This window comes from Danio rerio, chromosome 1 (genome assembly GCF_049306965.1).
Source record: "Danio rerio strain Tuebingen ecotype United States chromosome 1, GRCz12tu, whole genome shotgun sequence".
NCBI classification, from domain to species: Eukaryota; Metazoa; Chordata; class Actinopteri; order Cypriniformes; family Danionidae; genus Danio; species Danio rerio.
This window is the reverse complement of record NC_133176.1, coordinates 58,425,001-58,441,011: the sequence shown is the minus strand read 5'-3', so window position 1 is coordinate 58,441,011 and position 16,011 is coordinate 58,425,001. Positions and strand designations below refer to the sequence as shown.

At 34.3% G+C, this 16,011-nt stretch overlaps 2 protein-coding genes across 10 annotated transcripts in view; one reads left to right on the top strand and one right to left on the bottom strand.

Annotated features, from left to right (window-relative positions):
* Positions 1-333: 333 nt before the first annotated feature.
* r3hcc1l (R3H domain and coiled-coil containing 1-like) lies at positions 334-10,868 on the bottom strand. 2 transcript variants are annotated; one of them, XR_012382679.1, is made up of 8 exons: positions 10,787-10,868; positions 8,107-8,580; positions 6,211-6,398; positions 4,923-4,993; positions 3,652-3,747; positions 1,703-2,596; positions 1,140-1,551; positions 334-1,054 (listed from the first exon to the last, which is right to left on the bottom strand). XR_012382679.1 is itself a non-coding variant. In XM_685202.10 (8 exons), the coding sequence occupies exons 2-7, from the start codon at positions 8,572-8,574 to the stop codon at positions 1,148-1,150; spliced, it is 1,017 nt and encodes a 338-aa protein (XP_690294.1). In that variant the 5' UTR covers positions 8,575-8,580; positions 10,787-10,868; the 3' UTR covers positions 334-1,054; positions 1,140-1,147. The 2 variants fall into 2 exon arrangements, 1 of the variants encoding a protein (XP_690294.1); XM_685202.10 differs by having other exon boundaries at positions 1,140-1,200; positions 2,456-2,596.
* A 468-nt stretch (positions 10,869-11,336) lies between these two features.
* crtac1a (cartilage acidic protein 1a) overlaps positions 11,337-16,011 on the top strand; it is a 15,941-nt gene continuing 11,266 nt past the window's right edge. For 4 of the 8 annotated variants that reach the window (XM_073945937.1, XM_021475062.3, XM_073945947.1 and 1 more), the window contains exons 1-6: positions 11,337-11,426; positions 11,831-12,024; positions 13,713-13,909; positions 13,977-14,113; positions 14,437-14,593; positions 15,729-15,863. In XM_073945937.1, the coding sequence (XP_073802038.1) occupies positions 11,837-12,024; positions 13,713-13,909; positions 13,977-14,113; positions 14,437-14,593; positions 15,729-15,863 (814 nt within the window). In that variant the 5' untranslated portion in view covers positions 11,337-11,426; positions 11,831-11,836. Of the gene's footprint in view, positions 11,457-11,830; positions 12,025-13,712; positions 13,910-13,976; positions 14,114-14,436; positions 14,594-15,728; positions 15,864-16,011 lie in introns of all 8 variants that reach the window. The other 4 variants (XM_021475068.3, XM_021475056.3, XM_005160175.6 and 1 more) reach the window with 2 other exon arrangements.

Here is a 16,011-nt window from a genome sequence, read left to right as displayed (position 1 = left end):
TTATCTTGTAATTTTAAAGTCAGAATGTTTAATCATCATTTCGAATTAGTCATAATTAAAAAATTATATCATGTAATTTCAATTTTTTTTTTCGCCATTTGCAAGATTGCAAAAAATTTTGCATCTTTCTGCAATATTAACGTTACCCGGGAATTGAACTCACACATTCGTGTTAAAGCATAAACTGATTAAAATAATAATTTTTTATCAAAATGTAAAAATCCTCAAATTTAATGCAATTGGGTTTTGTGTGGACGTTTTCCACATTCACAAATGTATGAATGTTATGTAAACAGCAAGAACTACATACTGGAAAAAATAACCAAGCATATAGACGTTTGAGCATTTTTATTCAACTCAATTTCAAGCACACCATTATTGGAGAACAGTACCTGACAACTCGAGGAAAAAAAAAATGTCCTAGTTTTAGTTCCTGAACAAAATCTTTTGCAGATAAATGCCAGCAGTACATTATTTACATCTAAATAACATATACAGGAAGTTTGGTATTAGAATGTGCCGATGGTTTACAAAGCCTTGGTTGACAAAAATAATATGCACAATGATCTTTAATGCAGGTTTTAGCTGAAAAATCCACAATGTATGGTACTGTGGGTTAAAACATTACTGTAATGCTTGACCAGTTCAGAGCTCTTAATAATTTTCCCCATAAATGTTATTTTTGCTTCATTACTATGAAATGTGACAGATTTTTTTCTGATTCACGCATATACAAAGTCCAAATAAAAAAAAAAAGATCCAAAAACAAAATAAAACTGATTTATATTGCCATGGTCTAGTTTAATTTACTCAATAAAACATTCTCTCTCTAAAAAAAATTGCATTTAAAAAAAAACATTAAAATTGCAGGTCCAAACCAAACCCTATAACAATCAAACATTTACGGGGAAAAGTTCTTTCAAGAGGATAGAAAAATTACAAAATCTCCCTGTTTGGATGAGCCCCTGTCCCTGTGGCTTTGGTTCAGTCCATGCTGGTTTGGCAGTAGTCCTGATCCACCGAGGCGTCTCTTGAACCTGTGAAGCTCCTACAACTTCAGACCAAAACCCAGAGACACCGTGAGGCTTGTGGGATCAATTTATGAAGATAAAATGCTTTATATGAACACACACACAAACCTGTATCTTCACTTGCCCTCCCAGGCATCTTCACGCTGCTTAGCGGCTAAACGCTTTTGCTCTGATGGAAAAACAGATTAAATAAAATCAATATAAATCTTTAACAAATTATTTAGGGTAAAAAAAAAATCTAGCTGAGAAGTTTGATTCAGTTTAAATGATCATTTAAACTTTATCTAGTAATTTCGAATTAGAAAGTCACATGATTAATCTCTTAATTTCTAATTAAAACGACATAATTTGAAAATTTTATATCATAATTTTGAATTACGTAGTTAGAATTTTGACTTTTTATTTCGAAATTTCAAATTTAAAAAGTCATATTTTCAAATTTCTATCTTGTAACTTCAAATTTCGAATTTTTGATCTTTGTCTCGTAATTTCGAATTACAAAATCAGAATATTTAATCATCTCATAATTCCGAATTAGAATGTCATAATTTTGACTTTTTATCTCGCAATTTCTAATTAGAAAGTCATATTTTAAAATTATCTCATAATTTCAAATGACAAATTTCAAATTTTTATCTCCTAATTTTAAATTACAAAATCAGAATTTTTACCCATCTCCTAATTCTGAATTAGAATGGCATAATTTAGACTTTTTATCTCGTAATTTCGAATATAAAAAGTCATAATTTAGAAATTTGATCTCGTAATTTTAAATTACAATTTTCACATTTTTGATCTTTATCTCGTAATTGCAAATTACAAAGTCAGAATTTTTAACCATCTCATAATTCCGAATTAGAATGTGATAATTTTGACTTTATCTCGTAATTTCTAATTAGAAAGTCATAATTTGACTTTTTATCTAATAATTTTCAATTAAATAAAGTCATAATTTTGACGTATGTCCTAATGTTGAAATAAAAATTATTTAAAAAATTAGAAACTTTTTAAATCTTACGTGATAAAAACAGGATAAAGCATAAGAGCAAAAATAAAAAGGTAAGGTTGTTCAGCGCCACCTTGTGCACCGGAGTATTTTTGTGATTCAATTAGCGCCAACTAAGATTTAGTATTTTAACATGAATGTTTGGACCCCTGCTTGTCAAAAAATGTTGAGAAACGTTGCCTATGAATGGTGCACGATGCTTTACTTGTATATATTTTATTATACAAGTATCATAGTTTATCCTGTTCATCTTTGTATTATCTTGTTTAGCTTGATTATGAACTTAAGGGATAAGTAAAAAAAGTGACAATGTTTTCCTCATTGTATTATTATTTTTTTATTCTTATAGGTCTGTGCAATAAAGTATATGAAAAAAATGAATAAATAAACAAAATCTATGTGAGAATGACAATGTTACCTCTGGCTTGCTGTAGTTTGTTCCTCTCTGCCTCTCGCTCTTCCCGGGTCTGGTTGCTCTTCACGCCCAGAGCTCCGATGACCAGCCGCCGTGCCAAAGCCGCACTCGTCTGAGGACGCTCTTTAGCCGGCAGCAGATAATCTACACATTTTAAAAGATTGTTGAGTTATTTAAGATTTCATTCATTTGTTTGTTTGTTTATTGACACCAGCAACTGATGGCTACTTCAGGGCATGATCAAAACATAATGCATAATATCATCAATAAGAGACAATACAAAAAATACTTAAATAACGTTACATTAAAAACATTAAATATGATTTTTCACTATATTAAACATATGATAATAAGATGTTTCTTACACCTTTTCTAAAGTAAATTTTAAGCACTTTTTACATACTTTCCAGGAGCATTTTCACATTTTTCCAGCACTTTACAAGTGTGGCAAATAACATTTTTACATACGTTTACATACTTCATCACATTATATCCGATTATATTTGCTATTCTATGGTCTACTACAGTATATTACAATATAGTATAGTATAATATTCTAAGAAGATCTTTTTTGTCCAACATTGAATTACTGTCATTTACTATCTTTATTAACCCTTGTGTGCTGTTCAAATTGACTACCCTTTCATTATGTTCGGGTCTGTTTTTACCCCATTGACTTCCGTTATAATCACTTTTTCTAATTGCAAATCCATTACATCATATAATTAAACTTATTGTTGGTGGTTTTCTGTATTGTGAAGATAAAATGTGTAGTTTTTACTAGAGTGTATCATCAAATTTTTGAAAATTTTCTAAACATCTTCCCAAAATATGTGTCAAATAATATGTACAAATAAGATTTGCTCCTAAAATCATCCCATTTGGTAAAACACAGAGAAATTTGTGGACAAATTAAGACTCAAAATCACCCAAGAGTGGATCAAAACATCTCCAACAGCACACAAGAGTTTAGATTTATTAAATTTAAATTAACTATTACCCATTTAGTAAGATCAATTATTTAAAAGGCAACAATTACATTTTAAAACACTTTATCAAACATCTAAGCACATTATAAACCTTGAAAACACTGTACAAAAATTCAAGGATTTCCCGCACCCATACAAATCCTGCAATAAGAATGAACTAATCTGTGCTCATTTCACAGAAAGTGTCAAAATAAGAGATGTAAAGTGTACCGGAGCAGCTGCGCGCTTTGGCTTTAGTGGCGTTTGATGAGCTGGACAGAGGTCGGACCTTCATCATGGGGTTCTTCATCCTCAAAGCATCACGAGCTGCATAAAAGTGAGCTTTCTTTATTTGGTGTGACTCAAATCATGCTTTGAAACAGTGCATGACATTAAGGAGATTTAATTTTTGGTGCATAAATTGGATAAGAAATAAACATATAAAGGTTCAGTTCAACCCAAAATGAAAATTCTGTCATCGTTCACTAAGCCTGATCACTGTTTATGTGAATAAAAGCCTGAAATACATTGGTATATATAAAGTGAATACCCCAACAAACCAATTTATAAAGTATATTCAAAAATAACTTCATTTGTATTGATGAATTAAAGCAGGGGTCACCAATCCTGGTCCTGGAGAGCCGGTGTGTCCCTGCAGGGTTTAGCTCCAACTTGCCTAAACACAGCTGCCTGGATGTTTCAAGTATACCTAGTAAGACCTTGATTAGCTTGTTCAGGTGTGTTTGATTAGGGTTGGAGCAAAAATCTGCAGGGCACCGGCCCTCCAGGAACAAGTTTGGTGACCACTGAATTAAAGTGTAATAGCGTAAGGTACAACGCTCGCTATAAACAAACCATTAACCACCATTTACAGAATCCGCTTGGGAAACAGCATCTATTTATCACTATGGAGCATGTTAACTGGCAGTCACGCACTGCTATATGAGATTGCATAGGAGGGGCGACGGCACCTGTAATCATAAGGAAAGGGAATCCCGCCGTTTTTATATTTATTTCAAAGTGTTTTCATGCCTAAATAAAACGAAAGCAAAGAACAGACTCACATTTAAGAGCAAGGGGCGGACCCTGGTGGTTCGGCGGTATGGGTTGCGTATAGCAAATATCGGCTCGAAAATACGGGAGAAATACAGAAAAATACCTTTACGGGATCATAGCGGGAAAGAACTGTGAAATACGGGAGAATCCAGGGATAAAAAGTTGACAGGTATGCTAATATAAGTACTAATAAACTGTTAATATATTAATAACGGGCAGGTATTTAATGGTGGGGATTGGTTCTTGAACTAAAGTGTTGCCGAAATGACAAAGGCAAGTAAATGATGATTATTTAAGAAGTTAATTCCCATTTTGGGGTAATATAAGCCTTGAACATATTAGTCAGCAGAGCGGCAGCCATTTAAATGAACAGAAGCTAAAAAACAATGCTATTTTCTTCCAGCACAATCAGAGACAAGCATTGCAAATCTTAAAAACAGACTGACCAGCGATAGGACTGGAGAACAGACCAAGAGCGTGTGTATCGTCGATCCACGTGATGTCAAAGCCCTTCTGCCTGAAAACACACACACACACACACACACAAACACACACATGATTTAGACTAAAAGTGGTTTCTGAAGACTGAAGTTTACTAACCCTTTTTAGTCAGCTCAATCGGTTTCATAAATAAAAGTTTTTATCCTTAAATGTTTTTATTTATTTTACTTGTTTCTTTTATTATTGTTTATGTAAAGCACTTTGAATTACTATCGTGTATGAAATATTCCATAGAAATAAACTTGCCTTGCCTTGATGCTACAAATTCAAATATGGAGTTATTAAAATTCTCCAGTTTTTATATTTTTATGCGAGCACAAATGTGCATTATGAATATGCATGTTGATCATGCAGAGCTTGTAAACATCAAGTTCCCAATAAAAGCATAATTTAATTACATATTAAGGCCCCATTTTATATTTAATGGCCTTAGCTTCTTGGTACTTGCATCAAAAAATAAGTGCTGTACATTTTGGGTTCATGTTGTATTGCACAACATGATGCTAATTAGGTGTGATAAGGGTCAGATTAGGGACAAGTCTGGTAGATATGGGTAGGTTTAAGGGTTTGTAAAGATGTAAGGGATGGGTCAACTGTCTAATTATGAAAGTAATGACAGAAATAAATCAAAGATGTAATTACAGATGAACAACAAAATGTGTTATTAATGTGTCAGTGTTCTTTAAATAAGGGTATCATAAAGATAAACAACAAATTCATAAGTCCAAGAATTTAAAAGTAAGAGAAAAAATTAAAAGCCTTTAATAATATGGCTAATATTTTAGAAAATTATTTTTATTCAGGCTTTTTAATTGTTTCACTTACTTTTTTGAGTGCCGTGGATTTTTTGTTTATCTTTATAAATCCCTTATCCAAAGAGCACCGACACATTAATCACCCCTAAAGCACTTTTTGTTTGATTTTGTATTTGTATTTACAGATGCATCTTAAAACATGTATGTTTATAATAAGCGCACTGTACCAAATGATTCATTTTAATGTAAGTACATAGTAATTAAGTCAACTTAATGTAAAGTGTGACCCTTAATGTTCATTCATTTTCCTTCGGCTTAGTGCCTTTATTAATCAGAGGTCACCACAGCGGAATGAACCACCAACTTATCCAACTTACACAGTAGATGCCCTTCCAGCTGCAACCCAGCACTGGGAAAGCCCATAATGTTTACATTCACAAATCTTCATTTAGCAAAGTGTGATCAAAGCTTCACTCACTGGAAGGAGCTGAAGGATCTGACCAAATCCTCCGTCTTGAATTCGGTTGGGAAATCATAAATCTCGATGATGTGTGACAGCTCGTCATCCCGAAGCTCCACCTCCTCGTCATCCTGCGGCGACCAATTATAGTAGTCGAAGCCTGAGTCCTGTGCAGACTGCTTCTTGCGTCCTTCCTTTAGAGACATCTAGAGACAATGCAAAGAAGCAAACATGAGCACAAACCTGAGCGAATGCTTCTCAATGGGCAGATAACATATTTATTAACTTTCTTTAGGCTCAGTCCCTTATTTATCAGGGGTCGCCACAGCGCAATGAACCGCCAACTATTCCAGCATTTGCTTACACAGCGGATGCCCTTCCAGCTGCAACTCAGTACTGGAAAACATCATGTATTAATTATCTCAATATAAAAGGGACAGTTCACTCAGAAACTGGATTTAGCTCTTAGTGATGGGGTTTAATCATCTGTTAAGGGCCACCAAACTAACTATAAAGTAACTATAAAGATAACGATAAATACTTTGTCCTAAAATAGTTTTGAATGTAAAACAACAGCTTGCTATAGCTAAGATCACGAATATAAGAATAAAGATTCAGTGAAATTATATTGTTGAGATCACTTAAAATAAAATTTTCCAGCTAATATATGCTAAAACACTGACAGCCAATCACTATTCACTGAAGTATAAAGAAAGCTATGCTCGATGTTAAGCTCAAATTTTGAAGATTGTTTAAACGTAATGATCATCTTGAACACAATTGGTTATACAATGGAAGGGAATGGTTGTAGCCAGGCTAACAAACTGAAGTACAGACCATTTCAATGTGGTCATGTCATTTGCCCATGAACATTTCCTGCTTGTTGTTAAGCTATTTCATAACTCTAACAAGAGGTGATGCAATTATAACTTCATGTTAAATGAGCTCTCATAACACTATTTATCAATATGTAGCTCTTGAAATTAAAATTGTATAACAGGAAATACTGTGAGATCATCATTTTTGTTTACATCCCTCAAAATGGTCTAAAAAAACAAAAGGTATTAAGTGCTAGTATTTGCATCTTAGTGTTTTCTCTTTTAAAAATGCTTTGGAAAAATAATTTGTTGTTTTTATTCCACCGCCATCCCTATATTCGCTGTTGGATTAGATTACAGGAGCTGGATTCACTGGTCAGACGAGCTAAAAATGCACAACACTGACACCCGCTGGTTTCAAGCGGTAATGTAGAAACAAAAGTAAAAGCTAAAATTAACAGATTGTTATTGTTTGCTTGTGTGGAACCAAATTTAGCTATCATAGTTTTAATTAACAGCCCATAAAGGAGTGATTCATAGCATTCGGAGGAACCAGCAAATATGATAGTCGTTTTCATGTTAGCTGAGTAGCAGTATTTAATTAAAGTAAGATATGTGAAATAATGGGTGTCACGATTGCCTCGCAGCAAAAAGGTTGCTGGTTTCGAGTCTTGGCTGGGTCAGTTGGCATTTCTGTGTGGAGTTTGCATGTTCTCCCCATGTTGGTGTGGGTTTCCTCTAAATGCTGGGGTTTCCCTAACAAGTCCAAACACATGCGCTATAGGGGAATTGGGTAAACTAAACTGTCCGCGGTGTATGTGTGCAAATAAGTGTGTATGGATGTTTGCCAGTGATGAGTTGCAGCTGGAAGGGCATCCTCTGCGTAAAACATATACTGGATAGTGAATCATTCTATTGCAACCCTGAATTAATAAAGGGACTAAGCCGAAACAGAAAACAATGAATGTGAAATAATAAATTGATTATTATTTTTTTTTATTATAAATAAAGCATGGACACATTGTTTTGTGTTTTGCACCCCATAAACACAATTAATCCTTAAAAATAGACTCTGCACCACCTCTATAAGTCTCACCTCCTCCATCAAATGGGGGTCCAGACAGTCTCCGTCGTCATTAAATAACGAATCCCAGTTCTCCTCTTCGTCCTTCATCTCCTCGTCATCATGTTCCAGCACACTGCTCGAGTCTTCTGGGGAGTGCACAGTTCTGGATGTGGTGTTCATGTCTCCTGTGGACTCTTCATCTTTTTCTGGTTCAGTGTTTTGGTTTTCTGTATCTCCTCCTCCTCCTTGTTCTCCAGCATCTGGTTTAATTTCTCCGTTTTGGGTTTCGCTCACTTTGGCTTTATCTTTCTTGTTCTTGCGGGCTTTATCTGTGTATCGAGGTCTGGGTTTGGATTTCTTGTCACCGTCTGACTGAGGTTTGTCTGTTTTCTCGGCCTGCCGTTTCTTGGGAACGTAGACTTCCATGGTGGGCCTTTTAGTTCGGGCCGGGACAGCAGTTTTGGAGCCTTGTTCAGGCTGAGCTGCTTCGGTCTCCATCAGGATCTGTGGAAACAAAGGCGGGCTTATATATGCTGCTTTTATAATAGCAAACTAACAAAATTAAGCATCTATATTGCATCACCTGTTCATGTATTCTGCGATAAGTCGATGTATTGATTATTGTGACAGACCTAGCGGTGAGTTGACATATCTTGAGCTTTGGTATATCTTGGTTAGCAATGTCGCCGCACAGCAAGAAGGTCGCTAGTTTGAGCCCCGGCTGGGTCGTTGGCGTTTCTGTGTAGGGTTTGCATGTTCTCCCTGGTGTTGGTGTGGGTTTCCTTCAGGTGGTCTGGTTTCCCCCACAGTCCAAACACATGCGCTATAGGTGAATTGGGTAAGCTAGTGTATGTGTGTATGTCTTGGTCCTCCAGGTTGGGGGTTGAGCATTGGGCTAATAACCCTCTACATAAAAACTAGATGTTACGAAACACCAATATAGTGCGGCTTAATATCAACTTCGATAAATGGCCCTGGCAGTAAGTATGATTTCCAGCATTTTACATGCACCAGAAATCATAACATTATCGTGATTTGGTAGCAGTGAGTCAATCCATTACATCACTTTTTCGTTGAAGCCATTATCTACACACATTAAAATAGTATTTTTTTTTTACAATCGAGCAAATACATGCAAATGTCAACCTTGCCATCAAAAGGTAAATTTTTACCAAAATAGTGAAACCCTTTCTAGGTTTTTTATGTTTATTGTTTTTTGTGTAGGCTTGTATTTTACAATACTACAAACATACTCAAAAATGTCTGTCAACGTTTCAAACAATTATATTTATTTTACTTATTTACCAGTCACACAAGTGCCAATTTCACATCAGTCATATCCATAACGGAGAGACGTCACATTCAAAATCAAGTTGTTGTTTTTTTTTCATAAATGCAAAAATGTACAATAAATTAAAAACAATCATGTTTGTTCTACAGTGAGCTGACTCTCATCCCTTTGATTATCATTATTTCTTTTGGGTTGTGCCAGGGGCGTTGCAAGACATAAAGCTGTACTGGGGCACTGATAATTAAAGAAATATTTTGCACAAGTATTAAATTAAATTCTATAGACAATACGAATATAAAAAAGATGTGTTAAAATGATCTGTTGTCCTAGACTTGACACATGGCTGACAATAAGGCTTAGTAAGTCTTACCTTCCTCACTCATAATCCTTCCTTTTTGCTTCGTACAAAAAAAAAAAAATCAACCAGGAGCCATGCTTCGTCTAAATAAGCTCACCATAAAATTTTTTAAACTTTAGTTTTCTAAGCACATGCATCAGTTTGCTTTTTGATTAAAATATTTCTTTCACCAGTGTGGGTTCAGTTGCACATAGAGAGTAATATGTGTATTCTGGAATTACTCAGAATCTTTTAATATATTAATTAATAAAAACTAATAAATTAATAAAAACACTAATAAATACGCTTGCATATAAAGTAAATTGTATCTCAAAGCATTTACTGGGGCACTGGATATTTTTACTGGGGCACGTGCCAGTTTAATTCACAGAATTTCTACAAAGTATGTTGTATACAGCAAACTCACAGACTTTCTTGATCACGTCCATAACGCATGTTTATTTCACTCATTTAAAATATAAAGCATGTTAACAGATTGATATTTTTCTGATTCAATAACTCTCTGATTAGTTGTTTTAGGAAATATAAACAGATATTTGAATATAATGTTAAATGTTGAGATTTTACTTTTAAAGTCACATCTGTAACTCTGGAATTGCTCGATTTAACACATTTATTAATTTTATACTGATAACTTTAAGTGGATTTAAAGGATAAGTCATATTTTAGATCATGCTTTTATTTAAGAAACAATTTCTCCCTTGACGTATTAATTAAATCAAACTAAAAATCCTACTGTAACAAAATCAATCATCACCAGACAACGTTACAATGTTATAAAATAAGATCAAGTTACAACAGCGTACATTAGCTCACCACTGATTATGATTACTGATATGTCCACAGCTGCATACTGATGTATGTGACTAAACAGTAACGTACTTGAATATGTATGTTGCTCATATTCATAACATTAACACACATTTACTGACCGTATCGCCATTCAGAAAACAAAACAATGCTAATAGTAACATCCAAATCACTAATAATATCCTTCGACGGTGTTTTATTAAACTTGACGTCTATAAATAATACATTATTCGTGATGTACTTGTACTTACGTCTTAATATTTTTCAGTTCGCCAAACCGTTGAAACCATGACCGGATGTTTGGAGACGTACCGGCGCCGTGACGTCACATTCAAAAATGCTTCATGGGAGTTGTAGTTTAACCGTGTAGTAAGCTGAATTTACATGCTTTTCGTGTCATACTGCACATTTTATCTCGTAATAATAGATTTCCTGCTAAAAACTACGACTTTAGCTAGTGTAACTGTGCTACATTAGCTAGTGTACGTGTAACGTGTTATTAGCAGTATCTTTTAATTTGTGTTTTAAATCATTATAACTTGTATCTTCTCAATAAACAGTACAATAATTTATAAACATAAATATAGTTAATAATTATATTTTGTCAATCAAATGTAAAACTGCTGTAGTGTTTTGAGTAAATAAAAGTTTCAGCTTGTCTTTGTTTGGGAGGTAACATCATCTGCATGCTGATCCGGGCGTGGTTGACGCCCCTTTTTTCTTGCGGGTGTGTGATTGGTTCATGCTCCACGTCATTTAAAATGTTCGACAGTGATTGGACAGTCGCTTACACAAGCCCTTGTGTAAGGAGGCTGCGTTGAAGTTGTGTAAGGAGCGAAAAACACTGCATTAAAATAGGAAACCGCACACATTTCCCTGTTATTTTTTCTAGTAAGTTCACATACTGAAAAATCTGAGAGCGTAAGTACTGAATTTAAGCATAATCAGCTTGAGAAGTGGAGATATTACTATTTATTTAAAGCTAATATTGTTGATAATAAATAATGTTGAAATAATGCTGTCATATGTCTATAGATTTGCATTATTCTGCGCTAAATGTTTTGTTTTCTTCAATACAAAATTATACATCTGTGCTATATTGTAATTTAACGCAAAAATTTAATTATACGTTTGCACAGTTTTGCATACATCCTTTTATTATCTCTTTAGATGTATTTAAAATTTAAATCCAGTTTCTCATTTGTGTCTTAAAATAAATTAAAGTCAAGAATGCTTGTAAACCTTTGATATGTAACACGTATGAATACTGCAGCTGAATATTGTTTGATTGACAGCTGGAGATGAGGATGTGGTGGGCGTGTCTTCTCGCTCTGGGACTGTTTGCTGTCTCTCATGCTCAGCCCATGTTCTCTGTCACCACGGATACAGTTCTGCCTCCTGATGCCCTTCACAACCCCACCCAGCTGAATTATGGGATGGCGGTGACAGATGTAGATGGAGACGGGGATCTGGAGGTGGTGGTGGCCGGGTAAAGATACTCATGCAGAAAATTATCAGGCTGTCCGATTGGGTGTGCCAGATAATAAAGAAAAGTAATATTCTCATCAATATTTGCATCAATAACTTTGAGATATCTGGAAATGCCCTTTAATTTTGATCAAACCTTTAAACTGCGGTGTCCTCAGAATATAGAAAGCTTTTGCTTGTTCTGATTTTTCTATTTTTCACAATATATATATATATATATATATATATATATATATATATATATATATATATATATAATATGTTTATTTTTTATACAGTATATACACAAATTATACTAATGATTGATCACATCCAAAATAGGTTTAAAATTACATGTAATATATATGTGTATTTTGTATATTTATTATGTGTATATATAAATAAATCCACACAAAAAACAAATACATACAAAACTAAACATTTACATATATTTAAATATATTTTGTAATATATATATATATATATATATATATATATATATATATATATATATATATATATATATATATATATATATATATATATATATATATATAACAAGCTTTATATCGTATCTCAGCCAGGCAGTGAAGATCGAGGATTTTTTAGAAACCAGTTCTTAAACACTGCGATTCTGTATGGGATGAGAATTAACTGGAAGCCTTGGGGCTAGCTAACTTAAATTGAGGGTGCTTTCACACCTACACTTTTGTTTCGGAACGTATCTCGTTTGCCCAGTTTGCGCGGTTCGTTTGGCATATGTGAACAGGGCAATTGCGCTCTGTTCCGCGCCAAAGTAATCGCTCCGAGATCGCTTGAATGAGGTGGTCTCGGCTCCATTGAAACGAACCCTGGAGCGGTTCGATTGCACTGAGAAAGCGATCCGATCCGAGCGCGGTTATATCACAGTGTTTTATGGATATGTAATAGGCTTACGGCTAAATGAAGAGAGAATTATGAGTAGGGTGGAAAGTTTCCTGTCTCCTGATGCCCGCAAACGAGTAATAATCTCCCGGTAATCTCGCGTCTCCCTCCCGGTCCTCAAATAGGCATCGTCGCGCACCCTTCTCACCTCTCCACACCGCGTCTCTCCTCAGACACGTCATGCACGCGCACCCTGTCAATCACCACCAAACCACCACCTCTCCTGACAGCTTAGCGCACAGGTGTCAAACTCAGTTCCAAAAGGGCCGCAGCTCTGCACAGTTTAGTTCCAACCCTAATTAAACACACCTGATCAAGCTAATTGAGTCCTTCAGGCTTGTTTGAAACCTACAGGTAAGTGTGTTGGAGCAGGGTTGGAACTAAACTGTGCAGGGCTTCGGCCCTCCAGGAATTGAGTTTGACACCCCTGGCTTAGCGGGACGCTGCAAAATAAACCCTGACACTCTGACCAATGTGAGGACAGTTTACTCACACGTGACTTATTTTAGCTCTTTTGGTCCGATTGGAAACTTTGCAGTGTGGAAGCGAACCGCTCAATGAGCAAAGAGCAACAATGTAACATTTGTAATCTCTGTTTGGAACAACTGAATCGATTTACAGGTGTGAAAGCACCCTAAAAGTCTGTGTGCATGTAGCCCATTGATCTAATGAAATTATATTCAAATCGCAATGTATATCGCAAAAAAAAAAAAAAATCGTAACACCAGATTTTTCCAATATCGTGCAGCCCTAGTATAAATGATTTGCTTGTTCATCCATTGTCAGGTATAACGGCCCAAACCTTGTTCTGAAGTATAACCTCAACCAAAACAAACTGCTGAACATCGCGGTGGATGATCACAGCTCTCCATACTTCGCCCTGAGAGACCCAGCGGGAAACGCCATCGGAGTGACGGCCTGCGATGTGGACGGCGACGGCCGAGAGGAGATCTACTTCCTTAACACCAACAACGCCTTCTCAGGTACACAGAGAAACGCTGAACTCTCAAAACAAACAATGATTGAAATAATTCATTTAATTGTTTTAAGGTCGAGCGACGTACGCGGACAAACTGTTCAAGTTTCGTAACGGCCGTTTCGAGGATCTGCTGAGCGATGACATCAACATTCGGAGAGGAGTAGCCAATCACATGGCAGGACGCTCCGTAGCTTGTGTTGACAGAAAGGTATTTAGCGAAGATGCTGCATGTACACTTTTGGTTCTTCTAAAACGTAAAGTACCATAGTATTTGTTTGGAGATATTTAAGAAGCATGTTGGAGCAAACTGTCAACCTGCATTTGCTTGGAGTCATGGTTTGGAGAGTTGGTGTACAAATAACCCTCTGCCAATGTTATGAATTTGGAATGCAATACCAAGTTCAACCACTAGGTGTTAATTCAACATAATGCACATTAATTCCTTAAAAATTACTGTACAAATCAAGTGTCTCCAATCTGATGTATATAAAATAATTTGTTTTGGGCTGTAATTAATTCCGTCTACTACAGGGAACGGGTCGCTACTCGATTTACGTGGCGAACTACGCCAGTGGGAATGTGGGACCTCATGCGCTCATAGAGATGGATGAAGCCAGCAGTGATGTTGAAAAAGGCATCATTGCTCTGACTAATGTCGCACCACAAGTCAACGTCAATAAGTACACAGGTCAGAAACACAACACAGGCTGTGTTTATATGTGTAAGTGTTTATTTACACAATTCTTTAAAGATTTGGGTAAATCAGATTATATGGATGCTCAGAGGACCACAAGGGAGCGGAAATGCTTGGAGAAAAATCATAAAAATATATAGCAATAGATTATAAAAATGTAGAAATTTCATAAATAACTTAATATAATAAAAAATAAGATTAGAATAAATAATTAAGACAAATAAACATCAGTATATAACAAAAACAAAAGTTCTTATTTTTTATATTTCACATTTTATATATATACATAAATCTTTTTATATTAATACAATAAAAATATTATGTTAATTATATTATATATTAGATTATAATATTTTATTAATATTATATTTATATAATTATATATATATATTAGATTATAATATTTAATATTTTATTAATATTATATTTATATAATATATTATATATATATATATATATATATATATATATATATATATATATATATAGATAGATAGATATATAGATATATATATATATATATATATATATATATATATATATATATATATATATATATATATATATATATATATGAATTTGGAACTAGTAATTATGATAATTCTGTATAATATAACTATAAAATTATGATTAAAACAGTTCATATAAAATAAGATTAAACCAAAATGTATATAAAAACCATAAATGTACTTAAAATAAATAATAATCCTTTAGAAATCGTGATGATATGCTGATTTGATGATCTTCTAATTATATCATAAATAATACAGTAATACATTAATAAAATGTCATTATAATTACCTTCATAATTATTTCTAATTATAAGTAAAAATATAATTACAGTAATAAAAGCATTAAATAATAAGAATTAGCATTAATCATTATATAATGATATTTAAACAGTTTTGCTGCCTTATAATTACATTACATTTTACTATAATGTGATGATAAACAGCATAAAAAACACAAATCTTTAATAAAAATACAAATGCCCGTACTGTCGCTTTCGATTATATTAATTCATATCTGCAGCATAAAATCAAATAAATGGTGCTGACCCCTAACCTTTGAACAGTAGTGCAATGTTAATGCTAGAAATATTATAATCAAAATCTGATGTCTTAATAAGGTGGCCGTGGTGTAGTCGTCGGTCCCATCCTCAGCGATGCAAGATCTGACATTTTCTGCGACAATGAAAACGGGCCAAACTTTCTGTTCAAGAACAACGGAGACGGAAGCTTCAGCGACGTGGCGTCAGCGGCAGGTGAGACGTCAGACATATTTATGCATGAAGTGAGATTTACTCTAATACCTGATTTCACCAAGTAGGACATGTTTCTGCATTAACATCTATGTTGATCCTGGAACATGATTCCAATCAGCCAATCAGAATTAAGGCATATGTTTACTTT

Coding starts and splice junctions, on each gene's coding strand:
- r3hcc1l (XM_685202.10), bottom strand. CDS start 8,574: ATGGAGACCGAAGCAGCTCAGCCTGAACAAGGCTCCAAAACTGCTGTC. Junction 6,399..8,106: donor ACCCCCATTTGATGGAGGAG/GTGAGACTTATA, acceptor CATTGTCTCTAG/ATGTCTCTAAAGGAAGGACG. Junction 4,994..6,210: donor AGATCCTTCAGCTCCTTCCA/GTGAGTGAAGCT, acceptor GTGTGTTTTCAG/GCAGAAGGGCTTTGACATCA.